Source organism: Opisthocomus hoazin, chromosome 20, assembly GCF_030867145.1.
Source record: "Opisthocomus hoazin isolate bOpiHoa1 chromosome 20, bOpiHoa1.hap1, whole genome shotgun sequence".
Classification (NCBI taxonomy): domain Eukaryota; kingdom Metazoa; phylum Chordata; class Aves; order Opisthocomiformes; family Opisthocomidae; genus Opisthocomus; species Opisthocomus hoazin.
In genome coordinates, this window is record NC_134433.1 from 12,155,000 (window position 1) to 12,177,986 (window position 22,987).

Below are 22,987 nucleotides of genomic sequence, written 5' to 3' on the forward strand. Positions count from 1 at the left end.
CGCGTGCCCCCTCCTCCACCGCCAGCCAGGGCACAGAGCCCCCAACCCACAGGGCGAGGCCCCCCGCACCCCTGTTCCCCATCACAGACACCCGACGCGGCACAGGGCAGCGGGACAAAGCCGCCCCAAGAAACCACTCCGGAACCCAACCGCCCGCGCCCGCTCCCCCGCTGCGGGCGCCCACCGACGTGGGTGCGTGTTAGTATCCACCCGCTCCTCCCCGCCGCCGTCCCTGGGGGGGAGAAGCCCCCGGGACGAGCGGGGATGCCGCACCGTCCCGTCAAGCCTTAAATTTCCTGATGGAATAAATTCAGCCGTGTCCTGGCCAGCGGCTGGGGAGCCGGGAAGGGATGAGTGCTTCCCGGCATCCCGCAGCCGCTAATCCCGCACACGCCGCCGCGTCCTGGCAGCACGGGCAGCTGCGCGGCCGGAGATGCGTCGGGGATGCCCTGCAGCACCCCAAAGGCAGGGCCGGCTGCGGGCGCAGCAGGGTGCCCCATCCCGGGGGGCCCGGCCAAGGTGGGCTCCGTGCCCGGAGCCGGGCGAGGGTTAGGGCGAGCGGTTAGTGGCACACGGGGAGGTTCATGCTGCACGGCACACACCGCTCCCACCTCCTGCCTCAGTCGCTCTCGGGCCGGTACAGGTACTTCATCATCAGGCTGTCGACCTGCTTCTTCCGCTGCTTCTCCTCCTTCTTGCCCCGGCCGGGGCGTCCCGGCTCCTCGCCCCCCGCCGCCCGCGGGCCCTTCTTGACGCTGGAGGTGCTGCGGTAGGAGCTGGTGGAGCCGGAGGAGGAATCGGAGGTGGAATCGGAGGAGGAATCCGAGTCGGATGATGACTGCTGCTTCTTCTTCTTCTTCTTGGATCTCTTCTTGGTCTTCTTGGCGTGCTTCTTGGCATTCTTCTTCTTCCGCTCCTCCTCTTCCTCGGAGGAGCCTGAGCTGCTGCGGTGCCGGCCGGCGCGCCGGGAGAAGTCGAGGGCGGATGCGGAGCGGCGGAGGCTGCCGGGGGGACGGTCGGCGGCGCCCAGGGGGGCCGCACTGCGCACGCTGCGCACGCTGCGGCCATCGTCCCCCGAGTCGGCCTCGGGGCTGGAGCAGCCCCCGGCCCGCGACGGGCGGTAGCTCAGCACCTCCTGGATGGCAGCTTCCAGGTCAGGGTCGAGGTAGGAGCGGTGCCTCACGGGGCGGGCGTCCCCAGGACCCCCTTCCTCGGAGGCTGCGCTGCGGGGCCGGGGGGGGACGGAGAAACTGCGCCCCAGGGGGGGCTGCCCGCGGGACCCCTCGTCCGCCTCATCCAGGCGGCTGCGGGCAACAGAGAGCCGCGACTCGGGGCGACCCTCAGGTCCCCCACGCCGGCTCCGCAAGCTCCCGGGGCTGGAGAGGGCGAAGCTCAGCACCGAGCACCCCTCGTCCCCCTCGTCCCCGTCCTCCAGCCCACGCCAGGAGGTGGAGGAGGCCCGGCTCACCGGCGCGGAGGCGACGGAGGCTTTCTCGCCGTCGGCAGCCGACAGGGACCAACGCTTGCCCAGCCCTTGCCGAGCCCGGCTGCTGGCGTCGGCGAAGGCCTGGGCGATGACGGCCGCCCGGTCCTCGGGCTCGCCGCCGCGGGCCACCCTGCGGGCAACGCGCTCGGGGGAAGGCGCCCGCTCGCTGAGCGCGCTGAAGAGCGTCTGCTCGTCCCCACGGCCGCCTATGGAGTCCTTCAGGCCCGGCCGCTTCCGATAGCTGAGGCAGCTCAACACCGACACCGGCCGCTCCTCGCCCTCGGGACCGTCCGGCAGCGCTGACCTGCGCCGGCGGCACCGCGGCCCCGCGCACGCACCGGGGAGGCAAGAGAGAGACGGAGGTGAGCGGGCGGGGGGGGCCGCGCGGCAGCCTCGGTAATTTGCGTCAGCGGGAAACAGCATCGCGGAAAAATGTCGTGGAAATGGGGGAATTGTTCTACCCGGCACTTTGATTCCCCTTTCAAGTGTTGCGTTCAATTTATTTCATTGTCGGCTACCTGGAGCCGCTGCGTTTGATTCCCGACTTCAGAAAAGGTGGAATTATCTCCAATAACAAAATGTTTTACATCTGTACCGCTGAATAAATTAAACCAATTAAGAAAAAACGGCTCAGATCTTTCCCCCCTGCTCGGCAGAGGGGGGGGAGCCCCCCGGGACGCCCGGAGCCCTGCTAGGAAATTGGGTTTGGATAAAAGCAATCTGCGCTCAGCAGGCGAGCGCTTTCCCCAGGGAACAGGAGCGGGGCTGCGAGCCCCAGCCCCACACCGGCCCCGTGCCGTGGGGGCACCCGGCCATGTCCCCCCCTCCGCCGGGGCTGCCGGGGGCTGTGCGGGCAGCCTGTTTGCCGAGAGGTGCGGGGAGGGACGCGGCGGAGGAGGGGAGGGTGGAGGGGGGACGATGCGGATGCCCACGCACCTCCGGGGTGCATCCCGTGCCGCAGCGGGTGGGATGCTGGGGAGGGGGACCGGGGGTCCCTCTGGGCGTGGGGACGTGTGTCCCCAGTGGAGACCGAACCACTCACCAGCATGAACCCTTCCCTGGCCGGCCACACAAGCAGCAGGCGGCAGCGCAGAGTGCCACGTCCCACGGGTGCCCACCCTGCACCCCGGCCGTCCCCCGGCACAGCTCACCCCGTCCCCCCGCAGCCAGCCCGGCACCCAGCCCTGCACCCACCTGCTGCCCTTCAGGCTGCCGTCATCCGAGAGCGCTTTGGAGGAGCCTTTGTTCTTGGAGAGCCAGGACTTCACCCCGTCCACGCGCTCCTCCAGCTCTGAGTCTACATCTGAGTCGCCGTCGCTGCCGGAGGAGCAGGTCGGGGTGGGAGAAAGCAAGAGGTGAGCATGGGGCGGTGAGATTTTGGGTGCTGGGGAGGCAAAATTGCACCGGCGGGTGCCAAACTCCCCCAGCACCTGCTGCCTGTGTGCCCTGGCACGGGCGAAACCCCATCTCGTGGTCCCGCTCCATCTCCCGGGGCGCAACCCGCATGCAGACAGCTCAACCTGCGTGCCAGGGGCTCCCCGAAGCGCAGCCCCCAAACCCCCAAACCACCCCCCTGCCTGGCAACGGGGCTCCTGCAGCCTCTGCCCACCGTCCCCTCTCCCTGCCCACGGCACGGCTCCGGGGCTGGGAAGATAAAACGGTGAGGCCGGCGTCGGGGCAGCGAGGTGCAGCAGGCAGGGCACGGCTCCAGAAACACGGGAGATTTCCAGCTCTGGGGCTGGGAAGGAATTAAGTGGGTTCATTTTATAGGCTGCCGTTGAGTGCAAAATTACAGCGAGGAAGAGCGATGTTGATGGCCCTGGGTAAACAGGAGTTTAGCAGGCAGAACAGAAACGACTCCGGCAAGGCGGGCGCAGGAGCGCAGCGGGCAGATTTACAGCCCTGCCGTGCCGGAGAGCCCCTGATTTACGTCCCAGCGTAAAAAACGCCCTATCTGGCTTAAACCATCTAATTTATAACGGCCGTTCGTAACCATATTGATTGCCTTTAGAAAGAAGGTGCTGTATGCATTGCAAAATCCATTCCTCCACGTTAAAAGCATCCCTGCATAAATCTCCCTTAATACCTAACTGCTTACTGCTTTCATTAGGGTTATGGCGGTACCGGCGGGATCTATAAGCAAATCGAAGCGGCACGGCCCCGTCTCTCCTCACCCCGCCGCCGGCTGGCGAGAGGCGAGGGCTCCCGCCGAGCCACTGCCGGGGAAGGGATATAGCAAATGGTCTTAAACGGGCGTTTGATCCGCTCGGCTTTGGGCTTATTCCCTGTCTGGGGACGGTGGCAGGCGGCACGGGGGACGGGCTGGGATAGACCCTGAATACGAATCCTCGTCGTTAAATTCAACGCAACGAGCCGCACTCCATCACGCGCGTCTCCCTCCCCTGCAATACATCCAGGCAACGCTCGGCTTGGAAAAAAAAAAAACCAACAAAAAACACACAACGACAACAAAAAAACCCAAACCCCGACGAGCCCCGTAAACAAACTCTGGGGGCAGCTGAGGTTTTATAACGGCGGAATTAAACTCCACATCAAATGCAATTTATGTCCGGGCGAGCGTGTCGTTAGTTAAGCGGGACCCGGGTCGCGGCGGAGCGACCGCAGTGGGGGATATTAATTGCGCGTGGCAGCGGGGCTCCGTCACCGCCCCACGCCGACACAGCCGTCGTTAGCCATGGCAGAGCATCACCCCGCGCCGGCCCGGGGGCTCGGCGCCTGTCCCCCCGCGCGGGATGCGGTTATGTGCCGTGCCGTGGGTGCTGTTAGGGCATGCGGAGGTGGGCCAGTGGCATGCGGGGCCCCGGCCCGTGGGGGTGAGGTGGGGGTTAGGGGAGGGGGGGAAGGAAAGAGGAGCTCCTCACAGTTTACTCTTTCTTTTCTGATACTTTGCCACCATGTCCTGCAAACTGGGAGGGGGTGAGGGGGGTCGGAGGGGGGAGAAACACAACAGAAATAAATCAAATGAAAGGAGAAAAAAAAAAAAAAAGACCAAGTGGGTGGGCAACAAATGGGGGGCAAATTAAACGGTGGGGAAGGGCCAAGGGAGGGAGGTGTGGCTGCCCTGCACCCCTGGCATCGGGCTGCACCAGGCTGGATCCCAGCGTCCTGGGCTGGATCCCAGCATCCTGGGCCAGGCTGGATCCCAGCATCCCAGACCTCCCGCCAGTCTGCGCTGCGCCGGCTCCTGGGGCTCGCCGGGCTGCTTCCAGCCAGCTGGCACAGCTCTGGCTGCATTTTGGGCACCTCTGCAAGCGGGTGAAGCTGCCCGGGGGCTGCAGGCGGAGGGAAGGATGGACGCACGGACGCACGTGTGCACCATGCATGGATGGACGGATGCACGGGTGCACGGGCGGATGCACGGGTGCACGATGCATGGATGGACAGAGTGCATCCTGCCAGGGCCAGGCAGAGCCGAGGGATCCCCGCGGCATTTCTGACGTGTCGAGGAGAAGCGGGGAGCCCCGGTGATGTGCCGCATGCGGGAGCCAGGCCCGGGCGCTCTCACCTGTTGATGAGGTCCTCGTTGCTGTCGCTCTCCATCTCATCCTCGATGGCTGCCTGCAGGTCCCCGATGCGCGTGAAGGCCAGCTTCAGGTCCGACTGCAGGCTCTGGTTGGCGGCTTCCAGGCTCTCCAGGTCCATCTCCTGCGGGGAGGGAGTGAGGTGAGCCAGGTACCCCAGTAAAACCCCCTCATCCCTCTGCTTGGCCCCGTCACGGGTGCCTCACCAGCTCGTGCTTCTTGCGGCTGGCCTCCGCCTCCTTCTTGGCCAGCTCACCCATCTCCTCCTTGACATCGCGGAGCTGCCGCTGCAGGCGCTTGTTCTGCTCCTTCTCCCGGTTCTCGGCGGCTGCACGCTGATCCCGCTCCTCCGTCAGCTTCTCCATGTTCTCCTTCAGCCGCGTGGCCAGGCTCTGCGGAGCAGCGGGCGCAGGGTCACCCCAGACGCCCCTGCGGACCCCTCACCTGGCAGCAACACCCACCAAGGGCTCATGCGAGGACGGATCTCATCCCCATGAATTTACACAAGGAGATGGAGAAGAAACCCCCCCGGAGGGCCAGGGAAGGGGCAGAACAACCGCGGGGGCTTTGTTGAATTGGAAAAATAGATTTAACTGTTGTGAAGTAATTACAGCGTGTAACGTAGGGAAAAAATAGCTCCTATTCTCCCCCAGCCGCTGAGCCAGCCGCTGCATATTTATGGCCCCGGCAGAGAAAGCGGGGAAGGGAAATAACAGCTAGGAAAATATGAAGAGGAGAGCTAAGCTGCTCCGCTCCCCCGGCAGAGCTGCAAAGGCAGAATATAAAGCAGGCTGCGTTTAGCGGGGCCGGGAGAGTCTATAATTTCCCTAAGTCAGTGCAGGGAAACAGCAGCACTTTGCCGGGCTGGCTGGTGGATTACTGTTATCGGCGCTTGCAGGGAGCTTTGCCTGCGGACACGGGGATGGGCTGCTGGCCCGGGAGGGCTGCAGCGTGGGGGGTCCTGGGGAGGGGATGTTGGGGATGCGCTCAGCATTCCCCCTGCGCAGCTTCACATCACGGTCCCGTTGTCTCCCGGTCCCAGCCAGAGCGGAGGGAGAGCCCAGCGCCCACCTCCAAGCGTTTGACTTGCGTCCGCTCGAACTCCAGCCTGGTCTCCAGCTCGCGGATCTTGGCTTCTTGCCGGCTCACCAGTGACTTGTCCACCATGGATTGCTCCAGGAACTCCAGTTGGCTCTGCAGGCCTTGCAGCTGCAGTGGAGGGGGGGGCACAAACTCAGCCTCGGCCACAACCTCCCCAGCTCCCTGCCATGCCGCACGGGAGCGGAGCTGCCGGCCACGCTGCTCCCGTCCCAACGGAGAGGTCCCCATGGGATGGCCCTGCACCCCCAGGGTGAGGGCCCCCCCACCCAGGGCGGGCAGCGGGTCTCTGAGTGCCCCCCCGTCTTCCCAGCTTTGCTCAGGGTGCATGCCCTTGCCCAACGTTGGTGCTCCCCACCTTCTCCTGCAGCTCCTGCTTCTCCTTGCTGACCTCCTCCAGCTGAGCCTGGAGGTCATTCATCTGCGCCAGGTCCCGGGATGCCTGCGGGACACGCCGGGGCCATCAGCGGGGACCCCTCCGTAATGGCTCCGAGAGGGGTGTTACAGGGGGGTGGGAGCGCCACAGCCACCATGACCCCCTCACCTGGGCCACAGCCGCCTTGTGCTTCTTCATCAGCTCGTTCATGTCCTCCTGGTCCTCCTCCAGCCGACTTTGCACCTCGTTCTTCTCCCGCTGCAGCCGGCTCAGCTGCTCCTCCAGCTGCGGGGAGACCCCTGCGTCTCCCACTGCGCCCCAGGAGATGGGGCACCCACCCCCAAAACCACCCCGAACGGTGTGGGGTCACCCTGCCAGCGTGCTGTGCCCATGGGGGTCTCCCCCGGGTGCAGGTGGGGCACGGCCCCATCACGGTGCATCGCACCCCAAAAACACTTACTGCTGCCTTGGCCTTGGCCAGGTCATCGATCTGCAGGTGGAGGTCTTCGATCTCCACCTCCATCGACTTGCGGGCCTTGACGGCGGCTGCACAGGTGAACTCCGACTCCTCCAGCTACGGGGACACGGCTCAGTGCCCAGCCGGGGCACAGGGACACCCCATCTCCCTCAAGGGCTGCGGTTTTTGGGGGGTCTGGATGCCCACCTGGTTCTTCAGTTGGGCGATCTCCCTCTTGCTGGGCGCGTTGTTCTTCAGGTGGTCCAGCATGATCTGTGCATCAGCCAGCAGCGCCTTCGTCCTCTTCAGGTCCCGGCGCAGGCGCTTCTCCGTCTCAAAGTCCCGCTGGTTGGCCTGTGGCGGGGGGGAACCATGCCAGGGCACCATGCCGGTGGGCACCCACCCACCAAAGCCACCACGGGGTCCCCAAAGTGAGGCACGTGCCCGGCTGCCCTGTGCCCTACCTGCTCGCTGATGGCAGATAACTTGCTCTCCAGCTCCCGTTTCTCTCTCAGCACCTTCTGCTTGTCCTCGTATTCCTCCTCCAGCTGCACCTCCATCTGCTTCAGCTGGGGGACAGCCCAGGCAGCCGGTCAGGGCGGCGGGGACCCCCCTCTTGTGTGTCCCCACATACTGGGGACACGGGGTGACCCCACCAGCTGGGTGTTTGTGCAACCAGAGGTGCAAAGCCTGGCACACACCGGCCAGGGCAGCAGAGGGACCGGTTGGACCTGCCAGGCCAGCAGAACCGGGCCATGGCTGCATGATGTTGCCTGGCTGGCAGCTCCCCGGCACCCAGCCGGGGCAGGGGGATGCATCCGGGTCCCCCCTGGGCAAAAGGGGCCGCAGCCCAGCCCTACCTTCTTCTGGCACGACTGCCGAATCTCCTCCACCTCCTCGTCGCGGCTCTCCACCTCCTTGGCGTGGGTCTGCCGCAGCCGCTCCATCTCCATCTCCAGCCGCAGCTTGGCCTGCAAACAGGGGAGGAAGGCGGTCAGAGAGAAGGGTACATGGGGACCACCCCACGTCGCTCCCAGGGCACCGCTCACCCGGAAAACCCCCTGGTCGGAGGCCGGGCGGGCCGCCTGCCCCATGGCGACTTGCCGAGCCATGGCACGGAGGGCCAGGAGCCGCGTCGGCAGCCGCAATGCCTGGCCCAATGCTGGGCTGAGGGCGACCGCCTCCGCTTCCCGGGCAAGCCCGGCCCAGGTAATAACAGCCCTGCACGAAACCACCCCACCCAGAAACCTCGCCCCTCCCCGCCGTACCTGCTCCAGCATCTGGATGGTCCCAGCCTGCTCGTCCAGTTCCTCCTCCTGGTCTTTGACCTTCGCCTCCAGGTCCCTCAGCTGCTTCTTCACCTTGGCCAGGGACGCCTCGTCCTTCGACTCCTGGGAGGAGATGTCCTGCAGCTCGGCCTCCAGCGCCTCTGCCTTCTGCGTCAGCCCCGCAATGTCCGAGTCTTTGTCCTGCCGAGAGAGGGGGTCACCGTGAGCCCGGGGCACCCACTGGTTGGGGGACTGGGGCGAGGACCGGGGGCCGCTCACCTCCAGCAGCTGCTTGAGGCCGAAGACCTCGGCCACCAGCACGTCCTTCTCACGGCTCAGCTTCTCCCGCTGCAGCCGCTCCCGCTGAGTCTCCTCGTGTGCCTGCGAGAGCTCGCTGTCGAACCTGCATGGGGAGAGCAGGTCGGGCACTCAGCACCCCGTGACGGGCACCGGGGATGGGTCCCCAGCCCCATGTCACCACCACCGCACCAAGGATCCCCATCCCATGGCAGCAGGCACCGGGAAGGGGGGTCCCCAGCCCCATGCCACCAGCACCGCCCCAAGCATCCCCATCCCATGGCAGCAGGCACCAGGAAGGGCGGCGTGCTGCTGGGTGCTCATTTGAAACCCGCTGTTGATGAGCCTTTAATTGCCAGCACGGTGGCACGGAGCCGCTTGGAGAAACTCCTCCTGGTGCCTTTGCTCAGCAGCTAACGGAGAGCGCAGCCCCGCAGCGCAGCCCCCAGCAGCCCCGCGTGCCGGCGGGGACCGTGGCTGCGAACGGTGAGGGCTTGGCTACGCGGAGGCAGCCAGGGACACCGCACCCTCCGAGCAGGACAGAGAGCGGCTGCAGGACACGGAGGGGCTGCAGGACACGGCCGGGTCTCCAGCAGAGATGGGCTGTTGCGGCAGCTTGGCTTCCCCGGCAGCAGCCCGGTGCCACGGTCCCAAGTGCGATGGCACCAGTCCCATCCCCGGAGGGGTCTTGCTTCCCTGGCGGGGCCGGGCAGCACCGGGACAGCCTCTCCCAACACCCCTGGGGTGGGATCAGCCGGGTTTGCTCTGAAATTGCTGCCTTTGGGGCTTGGAAAACAACCGTGTGCTTGAGTTTGTGACCTGCGTTAAACACCTCGGCAGCTAATCCCCGTTTCTCCTCGCGCTGGGTAATAAACAGCTGCATTAGCACAGACTCCAATCCGCGGAAATTGAAATTAATTAGATTGGATTCTCTCGCTGTATTTGTGTGTGTGATCATTACCATAATGAGATGAAAGCGTCCCTGCTGCTTAATAACGTTAGCAAACTTTGGGGCTGGGAAAGGGGATGGGATGAGAGCAAGTGCGGAGCACAGCCACGGGGCACGAGCAGCCTCTGCTGTGGGGCACGGTCCCATTCCGGGGGATCACTCAGCTCCGGGCCCCCCAGAAGGGCACCAGGGTCCCCCACCCTCAATGAACACATCTGACCCGGGCAGCCCCATCCAGCTGGAGATGCCTCGGCCAAGCGGGAGCTGGTGAAGTGCCCAAATCCCTGCTAAAATGGTAATGTCACTTTGCCAGAGGCTCACCGCACAGAGAGGATGCCGTGTCCCCCCCCCCCGTACCCCCCCCCCCCCCCAGCACAGCTTCCCCACCTCCGCTGCTTCTTCTCCAGGTCGTGGTTGCGTCCTTGCTGGCCTTCGAGGTGCAGCTTGGTGTCCTGCAGCTCCGCGGCCAGGCGCTGGCACTTCTTCTTCAGCTGCTGCAGCGCCCGCTGGCTCTCCTCGCTGTCTGCCTGCAGGTCCGTCAGCTGCGGGCAGGAGCAGGCAGGGTGCTCAGGGCTCCGGGAAGCCACCGCGTCCCCGCTGCCCCAGCCACATGCTCCCTCAGCTCTGAGCTGCCCGCCCCCTACCCATCCCCACACTGAGGGGATCTGGGGGGGTCCGTGGGGCCGAGCCCCCACTCACCCTCCGCTCCAGCTGCCTCTTGCCCTGCTGCTCCACCTCCAGCTTGTCCTCCAGCTCCTGCTGCAGCCGTTTCTTGGTGAAGTCGATCTCCCGCACCGCCCGCTCGTACTTCAGCCGCCATTCGCCACCTGCGAGGGAAAGGGGGTCACCAGGGGCCTGTGTGGAGTGGCACGGGGCCACCGTGGAAAAGGGAGCACGGTGCTGCGACCACGGGGCACCCAGGGCGTGCCAGCAGCGAGCACTGGAGGCAGGACCGTACCTGAATCATCATCGTCGAGCTCCCCGTTGAGCTCGGCTGCCCGGATGAGCCGAGCCTCCATCACCTCCATCTCCATCGACTCCATCTGCTTCTTCAGAGCATCGTACTTGGCCTGGGAGGGGACACGGCCGCGGTGAGCACCGGGGCGGGTCAGGACATGCCGCGAGGTTGGGGAAAGGTGCATTTACCTGCAGGTCCTTCATCTCCTTCTCGGCCCGCAGCCTCTCGGCCGTCTCGGCGTCCAGCAGCTGGGAGGCCGACTCGCCGGTGTTTCGCTCGTCCGTCAGCTCCGCTGTCAGCTCTGTGATCTGGCGGGGGGGGAGTGGGATCGTGAGCCGCACCGGGGCAAGCCGGCACAGCACCGCACCCCGTCCCGGTGCCGGCAAGGACCTACCCTGCTCTCCAGGCGGTCGCTGTTGAGCCGGAGCTCGTTACGCTCCTTCTCCACCTTTTCGAGCTTGCTCTTGAGCTGCTGGATCTCTTCCTGCAACAGAGCGGGCGGTGAGGGAGGGGGCAGGCGCAAGGCCAAGAGGTTGGCAGGCAGGAGCCTGGCAGCTCTCCGCATCCCCCCAGTGCCCCCCCAGCGCTGGGTGGGCAGGGTGGGGGCTCCTCGGGGCAGGGGGCCCTCTCCCCTGCCGAGGGCCGGGCAGGGATTTTCCCCAACCCACTCCGCCGCCGGGCCAACTCCAACCCCATAAATGGTGTCGAAACGCCAGGCAGCCCCGGCAAAGCTGGAGAGGGGTCCCCGCACCCCCTGGGAGAGGGGGTGGGAGTAAAGCCACCCATCAGCAGCTCACCGAAGGGTCTGGGTGCACGCAGCCCAGATGGGGAGGGAGGGGGCCCACCGGGATGCCCGGGGCCCACCAGCCAGCACCAGGGCGGTGTGCCCGGCTGCCAGCTTCACGCACATCTTCCTTTCCCTCCTCTGGTCCCAGCACAGGCTGGGGAAGCAGGAGGGTGCCCAGGAGCCCCCACCCCAGGCACCTGTCCTCGGCGGATCAGGGTGAAAGCTGAGCCAGGCAGTGGCTCCGTGCCAGGCGGGCTCGGTGGGGGCATGAGTGTCTGGTTGCCAGCGCAGCACCAAGCCCCCGCGTACGCCTCTCGGCACACGGTTTCATTTCCATTCTCCACGCCTTGTAATTGGGCTCACGCAACAGCCAGCTCTCAGGATGCTAATGACATGCTGATTCGCAAATTAGGGAGCAATTTGAGCCTGGCGCTGATGGGGCTCAGGGCAGCCCTGGTCCTGCATCCCACCCCACTGCGGTCTCCTGCATCCCACCCCACTGCAGGCTCCTGCATCCCACCCCACTGTGGGCTCCTGCATCCCACCCCATCACAGGCTCCTGCATCCCACCCCATTATGGGCTCCTGCATCCCACCCCACTGCAGGATCCTGCATCCCACCCCACGGCAGGGCCCTGCTCAGGACCAACACTCCCCCAAGCCCACCCTGCCCCATCCAGCGTCCCCCGGCAGAGAGATACCCACGTCCTTGCCGCGGATCTGGTCCTCGGTGAGCTGCACCTCGATGAGGGGCCGCACGGTCGTGAAGAGCTTCCACCAGGGCCAGCCCTTCACCCCCTTGTTCTTCTTGATGTTCTTCTGCACACACCGGATGGCCAAATCCTGGATCTGCACGGCGTATGGTGTCAGCACAGGGTACCGTGTCAGCACGGGGTGCCGCCGGCGGGGCAAAGCAGGGCTGGTGGGCGCTCAGCACCCCTGCCGGCAGCCCCGCACGCTCCCCTTCGTTAACATTCGGGCTAACTGCACCCAGCTTATCTGCTGTTTGATTCCCTCCAGCCCCTCCAAACACGAATCCTGCAGAAGGCGAGGCGCTGCCGAGACGCCTATTTTACGCCCTCTTTAATAATAAAAGTAGGAGCCAACGCTCTGCTTCATTCCGCTGCGGTGATGCCCAGCACCCTCCCCGCTGGTTCCCCCTCGGCCCCCCCGGTTCCCCCCGGCCCCCCACGGCTCCCCACGGCTGGGCAGGCGCGGGGGGAGGCGGGAGGAGGAGGCGCTGGCCCAGGCAGGCGGCAGAAAGGCTGCGCTGCCCATTTTAGGCGAAATTGTGCAGCAGAGCGGGGAGGGGAGCACTGCTGGGACGAACCTTCCTCTTCTTGAACTGCTGCCGTGCCAGGAAGCCCCTGCATGCTGCCTGGAAGAGGGTGATGTTCCTGCTGGTCTGCGCGTCCCGCTGCTCCTCCAGCCTGGCCAGCGAGCCGGCCCGGAAAAACACCTGCGGGAGGGGAGCACGGTGAGACGCCGATGGGTGCCGGCATCCCTCCGGCCACGCCATGCCACCCTCCCACCGGCGAGGATGCGGCTCTCCGGTCCTGTCCCGCCGTGGGGGTTTCATTCCCCGGGCACGAGGAATGCCGTAGGTGGGAGCAAACAGTGCTGCCCTTGTTCTGCCCCGGCGCGCCGTGCCAAGCCGTGCCGCCCACCCCTGCCCGTGCCGTCACTGGCACCCGCAGCCAGCGTCGGGCATCATACCCGGCTCAAGCCCATGTGGTAGCTGCTCTTCTCCAGGTCCAGCGACTCCAGGAGCTCCTCTACTGCCTGCGGGGAGGGAGGGGTGTCAGGGCCGGGCTGGCAGCACCCTGGGGTGCAGGGGACCCCAGACCACACCGCTGACCCCGGCACGGGGCACGTACCCGCTTCTCATCCACCACAATGTAGTTGCGCCCGTGCTTCTTGGTCAGGTGCGGGGCCAGGACGTCAAAGCGCCGCCTGAACTCCGCAAACACCATGTGGTCGGGGTACCCTGGGGGGAGCAAGGGAGAGCGGGGCTGCGGGGGCAGCCAGCACACCCCGGGGACGGCCGGGGTCAGCCCCGCGTGCCCTGACTTGCTGGGGCCCATCTTTTGGGAGACCTGATGGGGTCACCCCACGTAGCGCAAGCTCCCCACGGGGCCGGGCACGGCCGGAGCGCCTCGACCCTCCCCGGGAGGTTTTCCTTGGCTGTGTCCTCCAGCAATTTTGGCTGAGATCTGGGAAGAAAGCGGCCAGATCCTGCCTCGGGGGGAGCGCAGGGACACGGCCCCGCTCCAGCTCCGCTCTGAGCAGCAGCCAACTTCTGCATCGCGCTCGCCGTGCCGAGCCTCCACATCCTAATTAACGATGGGGTATTGACGGGGACGCTGACCCCGGCACAGCCATCGATCCAGGAGGTGAGCGGGTGGCATCGATTTCCGATCGTGGCCGGAAGGGTCCAGCCTCCAGGCAATAAAAGCTCGGCTCAGCGGCCGGCCACACGTATCAATAAATGTTTTGCTGAGCACAACCCGGAGTCCCCCATCCCAGCGGGACACGGCTGGCTGCCAGTGGGAGAGCTGCCAGCGGCACCAGCAGAGACACCCAATTAAGGCCATGCCTGTCCCCGGCGCAGATAAGGGCCCCACGGGGCGGGGGGGACGGGGACAGGAGGCTCGGAGCAAGGGCAGTCCCGAAGGGGTTCCCTGGGGGAGCTTTGGCTCCCCGGGGAGGAGATGCAGCCGGGACCCCCCCCCGGCACCCATCTCCGCCGCGGGACGTGCAGCGCAGCCCTGGCACCCCCTGCCCCGGGCGCCGGCGGCGCGGCTCACCTTGGCGGTACATGCGGAGGGCGTCGAGCAGGCGGGAGCCGCGGAGCTGGGCACGCAGGAGGGGCACGTCCAGCTGCATGAGCCCGGCCTCGCAGTGCTCTGCCGGCAGCTCCAGCTCGCTGCCGCTCACCCGCCGGCACGGCAGAGCCCGGGGGTCCCCGCCGCCCCCCGCCGCCTTGGGCAGGAAGCAGTGCACGAAGTGGAGCTTGGATTTCTTGATGCTGTCAATGAGGGCGTCCTGCGTGCACGGGAGAGCAGGGTGAGCGGCGACACGCGGCGGTGGCCCAGCCGGAGCCAGGGACCCCCACCTCGGCACCCCCTCACTCACCACTTGCAGCTTGATCTGGATGCAGAGGGATTTCTTCTTGACGGCGGCCACGCCGGTGGTGAAGGTCTTGCGCATGCTGGTGGCCCGCCGCAGGGCCAGCTGGGAGCCCCCCTCCAGCCCCGCCACCGAGCCCGACAGCACCAGCGCCGACCCGCCACGGCCGGCAAACAGGCTGCTGATGACCTTCCTGCCAGGTACGGAGGGGACGTCACCCCCCTAAAAACACCTCTCCCCGCCACCGTGCCCCCTTCCCGCCCTGGCACCCCACTCACTTCTGCGACTCCTGCAGCAGGGCGGAGGCGTTCTGGGAGGCCGGGTTGTGCTTGACGTGGTTGAGCCAGCCCGTGGCATCGTACTCCACCCAGCTGGTCCCCGAGCTGTGACCCAGGAGGAAGTGTCGGGGCTTGTCACTGGGGAGCAGGGGGTTGTGCCCTGTGGGGAGACACAGCACTGTGGGCACGGGACCAGCGTGTTGCCGACGCATGGCCCCGCGGTGCCGGGCCCCTCCTGACCTTTCTTGCCCCCTTCCTGAGGGCCGTAGTAGGAGAAGAGCCGCTCCAGTAAGGTGTCCTCATTGCCGCCCGGCTGCAGTGCCTCCTCCTCCAGCAGCCACAGCAGCCCCCGCGCTTCATCCGTGCGGGCCAGCGACCGGACCTGGGGGTGACACCATGCTTGCACCCCGGCCCCACATGCCGGTGTCCCCCGGGGCAGGGACGGGAAGGGACAGGGCACTGGGCCACCCAGCGAGCACGCGACCTCGGCTGCTGCCAGCAGCAAGGCAAAGCGGCACCACGGGAGAGGGCCCCTCCTCATCAGGGAAAGGGTCAGTACGCGATGCTCGGGCAGCGAGATGCTCGCTGGGGCAGAAAACGCTGTGCTCAGGCACCCGCGGGACGAAACCCCGTGCCGGGCTGGTGCAGGCAGCCCCCTCAGTCTCTGCAGCCTCCTCCAGCAGGGACTGGAGCACCCCAGGGACTGGGGCACCTTGGGGACATATGCACCCTGAGGACCAGAGCACCCCAGGGACTGGTGAACCTTGGGGACCTGTGCAGCCTGGGGACCTGAGCACCTTGGGGACCAGAGCACCCTGGGGACCAGAGCACCCCAGGGACTGGACAACCTTGGTGACCCGAACACCTTGGGGACCAGAGCATCCCATGGACCAGAAAACCTCGAGGATCACAGCACCCTGGGGAACGGAGCACCCTGGCGACCTGAGCACCCCAGGGACTGGAGAACCTTTGGGCTCCTCACACTCCTGCTCATGGCAGCTCCCGGGGTGGTGGGGGACACCATGCCAGGGGATGCACCAGGGATGTGGGCTGCACACACACTTGCAGCCACGCTGTCACGGCCAGGCATTCGGGACAGCCCCTCTCCTTCCCCTAACTACCGCCAAAGGGCCACGAAAGCCACCCGGTCGCTGCCTCACGCCACAAACTGCCGTGACGCGGCCACGAGGAAGCACGGCGGGTACTTACCAGTGCCTGGTGTGAGGGCTGGTCTACAGCGGCTATGGAGCCAGAGGAGCCGGGCTCGGCATCAGCCAGGGCAAGCTCTATATTCTCCTGTTGAGGGGGGACAGAGGTGCGGTTGGTGCCTGTGCGGCAGGGGACCAGCAATGGGAACCGGCAGCCGGTCAGGGCACTGGTCTCAACAGGGTGCAGGCAGAAGGCAGGGCTTTCCCAGCATCCCACCACCCCACTGTGCCAGCACGGCACAGGGTGATGCTGGGGGCCGCAGGAGGACCAGGACACATGGAGGGGTCCCTCTGGGCTGTTGGTGCCGAGATGGAGCAGCAGCAGTGATGTCCCACCCCCAGCCACCCCATCACCTCCCAGCCTGGCACGTCCGCAGGCAAAGCTGCCCAGCTGGGGCCGGAGCTGCCGGCGAAGGCACCGCGGGCGGTGGGAGCCCTGGGGAAACCCCCGCCGCACCGAGCATCATTTCAGAGCTGCTTCGGGTGGCCCCAGTCCAGAGCGACTGCGGGGCAGGACACTGGGGGGACGTTGTAGGAGATGCTCGTGCAGAGAGGGGAGGGGAGGTGATGGCAGCCCTGAGAGTCCCCGTTACCTCCTTGTAGCGCTCCAGCTCGCGGGCGAAGGTGCGCTGGTGGAAGAGGAGCTGCAGGCGCTCCTGGGCGTAGTTGTGGCAGAGCTCCTCGAAGGTGGCCCCCCGGCTCTCCCCCGCCAGCTCGGGGTTTTGCGCCCCGGGGGTGTCCACCACCGTCACCGAGCACACCGAGTGCTGGCTCGACTTCAGCGCCCTGCATGGGACAGAGGGACGCCGCGGGGTGAGTGGGTGCTGCCGGGCCCCCCCGGTTCTGCCCCCGGCCCCCCAGCACGTACCTGTTGAGGAGGGAGATGAGGAGGGTGAAGAGCTCGGAGTACAAGCCGGCCGCCATGCCCTCCAGGCACTCCAGCGCCGTCAGCCTGGGACCTGGCCAAGGCAACGCTGAGCGTCCCCAGCCTGGGGTCCCCCGGGGCCACCCGCTGTCCCCCACCGCCCCTCACCCTACCTGTGCCGCCGTCGCCCAGGGGGGGCTCATCGGGGCCCTGCCGGAACGACGTGGATCGCTGCAGGGTGCCCTTGGGCTGGTGCTTGAAGATGGAGGAGGAGAGCTCCTCCAGGCTGCAGCCCAGCAGGTAGGCGGCTTTCTGAGCCCACTCGTGCCGGGCAAACTGCTTCCTCCCAGCTACAGGGTGGAGAAGGGTGCTCAGCACCAGCCAGGGCATCCCCCAAAACAGGGGGGTGTTCCCAGCCAGGCCTGGGTCCCCCAGAGTAGGCTGGGGATGCTGCGCACAGCGGGAGCGCACGGCCAGCGTGTTTCGGGGTCTGGTGAGAGGAGACGGAGGGTGAACGGCTTCGTGCCTCTGCAGGGCTGAGCCCAGAGCCACGCCGCGGGGTGGGGAGTGGGGGTCACCCCTCGCCACCGCTGCCTGGGGACCCCTGGAGCCCGGGACAGCATGGGGCTCTGAGCCGCCCTGGCACGGGGACATGTCCTGCTCGGCCACAGGCACTGAGCAGCTCCGTCACGACACGGCAGGACAGACTGCGGCTGCTGGACACAAGCACACGGATGCCGGGGGAGGGCAGGGGAGATGGGAGCAGGTTAATGGTGACAAGCAGGGACACGACAGCGGCAAGGTGGTGGCATGTGGGAGGGGAAGCCTGAGACACGCGCAGAGAACAAGACTTTACCTTCGTCGGCGTCTGCATGGCAAAAGGGCAGCATGCACCATGCAAACAGAGACAGGGGTTAGAAACAACGGCACGCGACAGCGCGGACACGCGGCACGGGGACGCCCTCCTGCCGAAACACGCCACGCGCAGGCACCGCCACGCACATGCCAAGCCCGGTCCCCTCCCAGCGCATCGCTGCAGAGAGATGCTGCGACCCGGCGTGGGGGCCCTTTCCCCGTGAGCCCCAGCCACCCCGTGGGCACTGGTGGGGAGCCGCTGTCGGATCCAGCCCGGCACAAGTGCCAAGGGGCCAAGGAAATGGGGGCTGGTGCGGCTGAGCTGGCTCTGAGCATCCCCGGTGTCCACAAGAGATGCAGGGGAGGCTCCAGGAGCAGCACAGAGCTGGCGCTGGGATGCCTGCCCGGAGCAGGCTGTGGGGATGCTCCCCCTGAGCGGGATGTGGGGGTCCCCCCCCCAGCAGACCCCCACCAAGAAGCTCCCGAGGCGTCCCCCGCGGTGGCTGCAGCAGGGCCCTGCTGCCCTCTAGTGCCATCAGCACCCCACGGGCAGCTCCGCACCCCGCTGCGCCCCAACACCCCTCCGGACTCTCCCTCCCCATTCCCCACTCGTCTTTCCCCCCCGGGGGCTGCAAATCCCCTTGCTGCAGCCATCAGCTCCGGGCATCCACTTCCAGGCTCCCCCCCGCCAGCGCTGCAGCACCACGGGGGCTTCCAGCACCATGGGGGGAAGGTGAAAGTCCGAGGGGGAGAAGAGCAGCCCCTCGAAGCCAAATTCACCACACCCCAGGACGGAGAGCAAAGCCGGTGCCCATCTGAGCAAGCCCCGCAGCCCTCGGTGAGCTCTGGGTGCCGGGGCAGCCCTGCCCCATGCTAAGAGGACCGGGTGGGGGGTCCTGATGGGCAGAAGGCAAATTTGGGGCTGCCAGGACCCAGCCGGGGGTCAGGGTTGGTCCCGGCACACCAGCAGCACCCCAAGCCCCCATTTCAGCCCCACAACCGGCGCCGCGCGGCACCACCCGGAGCAGAGCCCCCCACGGCTCCCATTACCGGCTCCGTCCGCCAGCGGCTCTGCGGGGAGGACAGGGGGGAGAGGCGTTATGCTGAGAAGGGGGGACACCCGCACCCCCCAACTCCCTCGGCCCCAGCCAGGACCCCATAGCTCACAGGGGCCAGGTCTGGCGGTGTTTGGTTCCCACCAGCCAGCAGGACCACCCTGACCGAGGGCGCAAAGCTGGGTGCCCCAGAGCACGCAGGGTCTCAGGGCACTGTCCCTCAGCTGACACAGCCCCAAAACCTCCCCCAAGGCTCGGCCACACCAACAAGGTGCTGGCAATCGCTCTGGGACACCACGCAGCCATCAGCCCCAAGCCTCAGCTCGTTAATGCCCCCCAACCTCGAGCAGCTCGTTACCTTTCGTGGCCCCGGCGGCCCCCAGGTGATAAATGGCGCCCAGGACGAGCCAGAAGGCCTTCTGCTCATCGCCGGAGATGCCCATCACCTTCATGGCAGCCTGGAGCTTGTTGAACTGCTGGGTCGCCTTCTGCTTTTCCTCCGGCTGTGGAAAGCAACAGGAGCCGTTGGTGTGGGGGTCTGGCCCTGCCCCCCCCTGCACCCCAATGGGCCAGGGAACCCCATCACCCCCCCAGCCCCTCCCCAGTCCCATAGCAGCGACCTTGGAGAGGGCCACGATGCCGAAGACGTTGTTCTCTGCCAGGTGGTTGAAGTGAAGCTCAGTCCTGGGGACATAAACACCGAGATTGGCCCCACGTGGGAGTCCTGGAGACCCCCCCAGGGCAGGGACCATGCCCTCACCCCCCCCAGCTCACCGCAGGGCGCTGTCAGAGCAGGCCAGCAGATAGTAGAAGACATTGAAGGTGGCCTCGTTGGCCGGGCGCTTGGCGACACGCAGCTTCTCCAGCAGCAGCGTCTGGCAGAGGTGGGAGCATTGGGAATCGTCCCCGGGGACCGCACTCCCACTGAGACCCCCCCAGCCCACCCTGGCCTCATCCTTGCCGCCTGCCCAGGGTCCCTGCAGAGACATGACGGTCTCCTGCCCACCACACGTGGGCAAACATCATCCTAGAAACCCCCGAGCATCTCCTCTCCCGGGGTGTCTGCTACTACAGGAGCACGAGGCGGCTCTCTTGGATTTTAAGGGCTCTGTTGTTGTCACACCAGCGTGTCGTCTGGAAGAAAGACACCCGGACACTGGGGTAACGCAGCGCGGACGGGGAGTCGATCTGATCTGCGCACGTCCGGGCGTGAACAGAGACGAGAGCAGGGCGCCTGGCCGCTAAGCGCTGCGAGCACGGCCAGGCAGCCGGCGGGGGTCTGCGGCAGAGCTCACGGGCTAGCGTGCGGCCGGGCTGCCGGGAGAAAACACCCCGGCGAGGATGGACCGGCACCCGTGCCGGGGGGGCCACGCCGGCCCCCTCACCTGTACGGAGGCGGATGCCACCTGCCCAGCCTGGTCGAAGTCCAGAGAGATGATCTGTGAGAAGCGGGTGGCGTTGCCATTCATGCCGGTGCTGCTATTGCCAAAAGCCTCCAGGACGGTGTAGAGAGCCTGCCACTTCTCCGCTGCGGGAAGAGAAGCGGGGCGGTGGGGTGCAGGGGCTGCGCGGCAGGCGACCGGAGCCAGCACCGCCAGCCGGGCAAGCGCTGCTGCTGCTGCTGTGCCGTGCTCCGCGCCGCGGCAGCCCTCGAGAGCGCGGTAAAGGGACCGGCGTGAGAAAGTGAAGAGCGTGCCGCGTGGTGCGTGTCTGGCGGTGGGAGGCTGTGACTGCAAAGCCAGGGGCGTGCGCAGGTGGCACGGGGACCCCGCACCCCAGCACGGACTCACCGGAGAAGACCTTGCCGGTGCTGCCGGCGATGGTGGCCAGGTACTGGACGAGGTGCTGGCAGTTGGTGGTTTTGCCGCTGCCGCTGGCGCCCAGCAGCACGACCGCCTGGTCCTGGCGGCTCATCAGCATGCTGCGGTAGGCGGCCTGGGCCACCGCGTAGATGTGCGGGGACGTGTCCTCCCTCCGGCACCCTTTGAACATGTGCATGACCTGAGGGGGAGGGGAGCGGGCGAGCGTCAGCACCCTGCCACCCCCACCCGCTCCCTCTGCGCGGTGGCACAGCTCCCAGCCACCCGGTGTCCGCCCCCAGGCAGCGAGGTCACCTTCTCGGAGTACATGGAAGGGGAGCTCAGCGGGTTGATGATGACCATGCTGGGGCCGGCGTAGGTGTGCAGGAGGTTGCCGCCGTAGCGCTGCCGCAGCGTGTGCAGCACGCTGGACTCGTTGAGGTAGAGGAGGCTGGCGAGGTCCTCTGCGCGGTCGCAGGAAGGGGGGTTCGCCTGGCAGCAAGGTGGAGGGGGGCATCAGGCGAGGAACGGGGGTCTGCCCCGCCGTCCCCCACCCCGTGGCCCTACCTTCTCCACATCGTCCTCCTCCACCTCCAGGATGGCTCCGTCGTGGTCCAGCTTCACCTTCACCTTGCCCTCGGGCAGGGGGTTGCCCTCCTCCGGCCGCAGCTGGCTGCCTGCGAGGGGCACGGGGTGCTCAGCGGGGCCGTGCCAGCAGCCCCCCCGGGACACCAGCCAGGTTGGGGGCCTCGCTGTGCCACAGGGAGGATGGGGCACCCCGTGTCCCAGCGGCACCGGGCTGAGCCCTGACTCACCCAAGGAGAAGCCATCCCTGTGCACCAGCCACACCTTCTCGGTCTCGTACCAGGCCTCCTCAGCCGCTATCTGCTCCTCCGTCTTGGCCTGCGGGACAGCGGGATGTGGGGTGGTCATGGTCCCCACCTCATCTCCTCCCCACAGCCCCGGGGATGGAGGAGGCAGGGCTACCTGGCCACGGGGCCACAAGCCAGGCAGCCACAGCCACCCTCCGCAAGCCCCACACCCTCCCAGCACGTGTGCCCAGCTTGCCCATTGCTCCTGGGGATCCCAGTGGGCTCGGGGCTGTGGAGACCACCCAGGCCCTGCCATGGCTCGGGGCAGACATGAAGTCACAGCAAGTGCGTTCACCACGGCCACCTCGGGCAAGCCTGGGGGGCCCAAGCTCCCAAACCGCAGCCCAGAGAGCGGGCAGCCACGCCAGCCACGTGCCGGCACGCAGGGACACCGGGCATGCTGCGGGGCCATGGGACATGCTGCGGGGACACGGGGCAGGGGCACGCTGTGGGGACACAGGACACGCTGCAGGGACTTCACGGAGGGACACAGGACACGGCACAGTGACGGCGGAGTACCGCGGCGTGGGAAATGCTGCGCTGGCACGGCCGGCACAGCGGGGACGTCCCTGCCACCCGGGAGCAGGGCGAGCCCCAAAGCCAAACCTGAGCTGCCGCAGGGACGGGGCCAAAGGGAGCTGCCGGGGCATCGTCCGCTTGACCCTGGCGAGGCCGAGAGACGGGGGGTGAAGGCGAGAAGGGGGAACCTCTGCCCCGCAGACAGCCCAGAACGCGGCGGGGGGAAGCAAGCCGGGGCAAAGCGCCGCCGTGCCAAACCCTGTGGGCGCTCCCAGTGCCACGGCCACTGTGGTGGCCAGCAGACTGGCAGGTCCAGCACGGCGCTGGGGACACACAGAGCCGGGAAGGACACTGGCCACGAGGCCGTGCTGCCAAAGCCCCAGGGCTGGGGGACACTGTGCCGAGCCGCTGAGAGCTCTGCCAGCACCACAGCCCAAGGCTGCTTCGGCACAAGACATACGTCCTGCCTACGCTGGGTGCTCTGCCCCTTTGCACCCTGCTCAGCACCCCTGCCCGCCCCAGCTGTGCCCCCTCCACCGAGAGCACCCTCCTGGGACGCCCGGCTCCCCGGCACGGCCCCGCTGGGGTGAGGCACCCTCCGGCCCCGCGGGCAACGCAGCAGCCCACGGAGCGGGGCGGGATGGGGAAAGCCTTACGCTCCAGCACACGGCGCGGGCGCAGACGCCAGCCCAGAGGCAGACAGAGGACGGCGGGGGGTCGCCGGCGGAGGCAGAGGGCTCCTGAGGACGGGGGTACGGTACCTGGCTGGGTGCCGAGGCGGAGGCGGCGGGGTCCAGCTAACGGCAGCGAGGAAGGAGGAGAGAAAGGAGAATAGAGGGGGTGAGAGGCAGAGAGCAGCAGCAGCAGCACCGCCACGCGCCAAAGGGCCCCGGCATGGCCACGACCCCCACGGCACCCCGGGCATCCTCCCAGCCACGGGCAGCCGTGCCCGGGCTGCCACGGGGATGCTGCCAGTGGGGGCTGCTGGGCATCAGAGCTCCCCACGGCCGGGCACGCTGGTCCCGGCAGCAACACCAAACCCACCGGCAGCCTCAATCATCCGTCCCCCGCGGCCGGTGCCACTCCAAGAAGGACCACGGGGCTGGTGGCCAGGCACAGGAGTACCACCACCCCGTGTGGAGCACACGGCACGGCCGGGGCGGCCACGCGCTGCCCACCCGTCCCCGTCC

At 67.1% G+C, this 22,987-nt stretch overlaps 1 protein-coding gene across 11 annotated transcripts in view; it reads right to left on the reverse strand.

The window, feature by feature from the left end:
* The window catches only part of MYO18A (myosin XVIIIA), a 38,650-nt gene that overhangs the window by 1,722 nt on the left and 13,941 nt on the right, over positions 1 to 22,987 (reverse strand). For 2 of the 11 annotated variants that reach the window (XM_075439997.1, XM_075440005.1), the window contains 42 exons: positions 22,559 to 22,594; positions 21,885 to 21,941; positions 21,222 to 21,309; positions 20,974 to 21,083; positions 20,722 to 20,898; positions 20,398 to 20,608; positions 19,993 to 20,135; positions 19,382 to 19,482; positions 19,228 to 19,291; positions 18,966 to 19,110; positions 17,554 to 17,565; positions 16,871 to 17,047; positions 16,701 to 16,791; positions 16,426 to 16,618; positions 15,834 to 15,920; positions 14,865 to 15,006; positions 14,625 to 14,784; positions 14,353 to 14,539; positions 14,025 to 14,262; positions 13,095 to 13,204; positions 12,934 to 12,999; positions 12,548 to 12,676; positions 11,923 to 12,066; positions 10,826 to 10,915; positions 10,620 to 10,739; positions 10,432 to 10,543; positions 10,173 to 10,300; positions 9,861 to 10,015; positions 8,507 to 8,630; positions 8,228 to 8,428; positions 7,820 to 7,930; positions 7,424 to 7,528; positions 7,167 to 7,313; positions 6,963 to 7,076; positions 6,671 to 6,787; positions 6,485 to 6,568; positions 6,100 to 6,237; positions 5,235 to 5,420; positions 5,013 to 5,152; positions 4,369 to 4,413; positions 2,681 to 2,803; positions 612 to 1,790 (listed from right to left, as the gene is read on the reverse strand). In XM_075439997.1, the coding sequence (XP_075296112.1) occupies positions 620 to 1,790; positions 2,681 to 2,803; positions 4,369 to 4,413; positions 5,013 to 5,152; positions 5,235 to 5,420; positions 6,100 to 6,237; positions 6,485 to 6,568; positions 6,671 to 6,787; positions 6,963 to 7,076; positions 7,167 to 7,313; positions 7,424 to 7,528; positions 7,820 to 7,930; positions 8,228 to 8,428; positions 8,507 to 8,630; positions 9,861 to 10,015; positions 10,173 to 10,300; positions 10,432 to 10,543; positions 10,620 to 10,739; positions 10,826 to 10,915; positions 11,923 to 12,066; positions 12,548 to 12,676; positions 12,934 to 12,999; positions 13,095 to 13,204; positions 14,025 to 14,262; positions 14,353 to 14,539; positions 14,625 to 14,784; positions 14,865 to 15,006; positions 15,834 to 15,920; positions 16,426 to 16,618; positions 16,701 to 16,791; positions 16,871 to 17,047; positions 17,554 to 17,565; positions 18,966 to 19,110; positions 19,228 to 19,291; positions 19,382 to 19,482; positions 19,993 to 20,135; positions 20,398 to 20,608; positions 20,722 to 20,898; positions 20,974 to 21,083; positions 21,222 to 21,309; positions 21,885 to 21,941; positions 22,559 to 22,594 (6,279 nt within the window). In that variant the 3' untranslated portion in view covers positions 612 to 619. Of the gene's footprint in view, positions 1 to 611; positions 1,791 to 2,680; positions 2,804 to 4,368; positions 4,414 to 5,012; positions 5,153 to 5,234; positions 5,421 to 6,099; positions 6,238 to 6,484; positions 6,569 to 6,670; positions 6,788 to 6,962; positions 7,077 to 7,166; positions 7,314 to 7,423; positions 7,529 to 7,819; positions 7,931 to 8,227; positions 8,429 to 8,506; positions 8,631 to 9,860; positions 10,016 to 10,172; positions 10,301 to 10,431; positions 10,544 to 10,619; positions 10,740 to 10,825; positions 10,916 to 11,922; positions 12,067 to 12,547; positions 12,677 to 12,933; positions 13,000 to 13,094; positions 13,205 to 14,024; positions 14,263 to 14,352; positions 14,540 to 14,624; positions 14,785 to 14,864; positions 15,007 to 15,833; positions 15,921 to 16,425; positions 16,619 to 16,700; positions 16,792 to 16,870; positions 17,048 to 17,553; positions 17,566 to 18,965; positions 19,111 to 19,227; positions 19,292 to 19,381; positions 19,483 to 19,992; positions 20,136 to 20,397; positions 20,609 to 20,721; positions 20,899 to 20,973; positions 21,084 to 21,221; positions 21,310 to 21,884; positions 21,942 to 22,453; positions 22,482 to 22,558; positions 22,595 to 22,987 lie in introns of those variants that run through there. The other 9 variants (XM_075440001.1, XM_075440006.1, XM_075439999.1 and 6 more) reach the window with 8 other exon arrangements.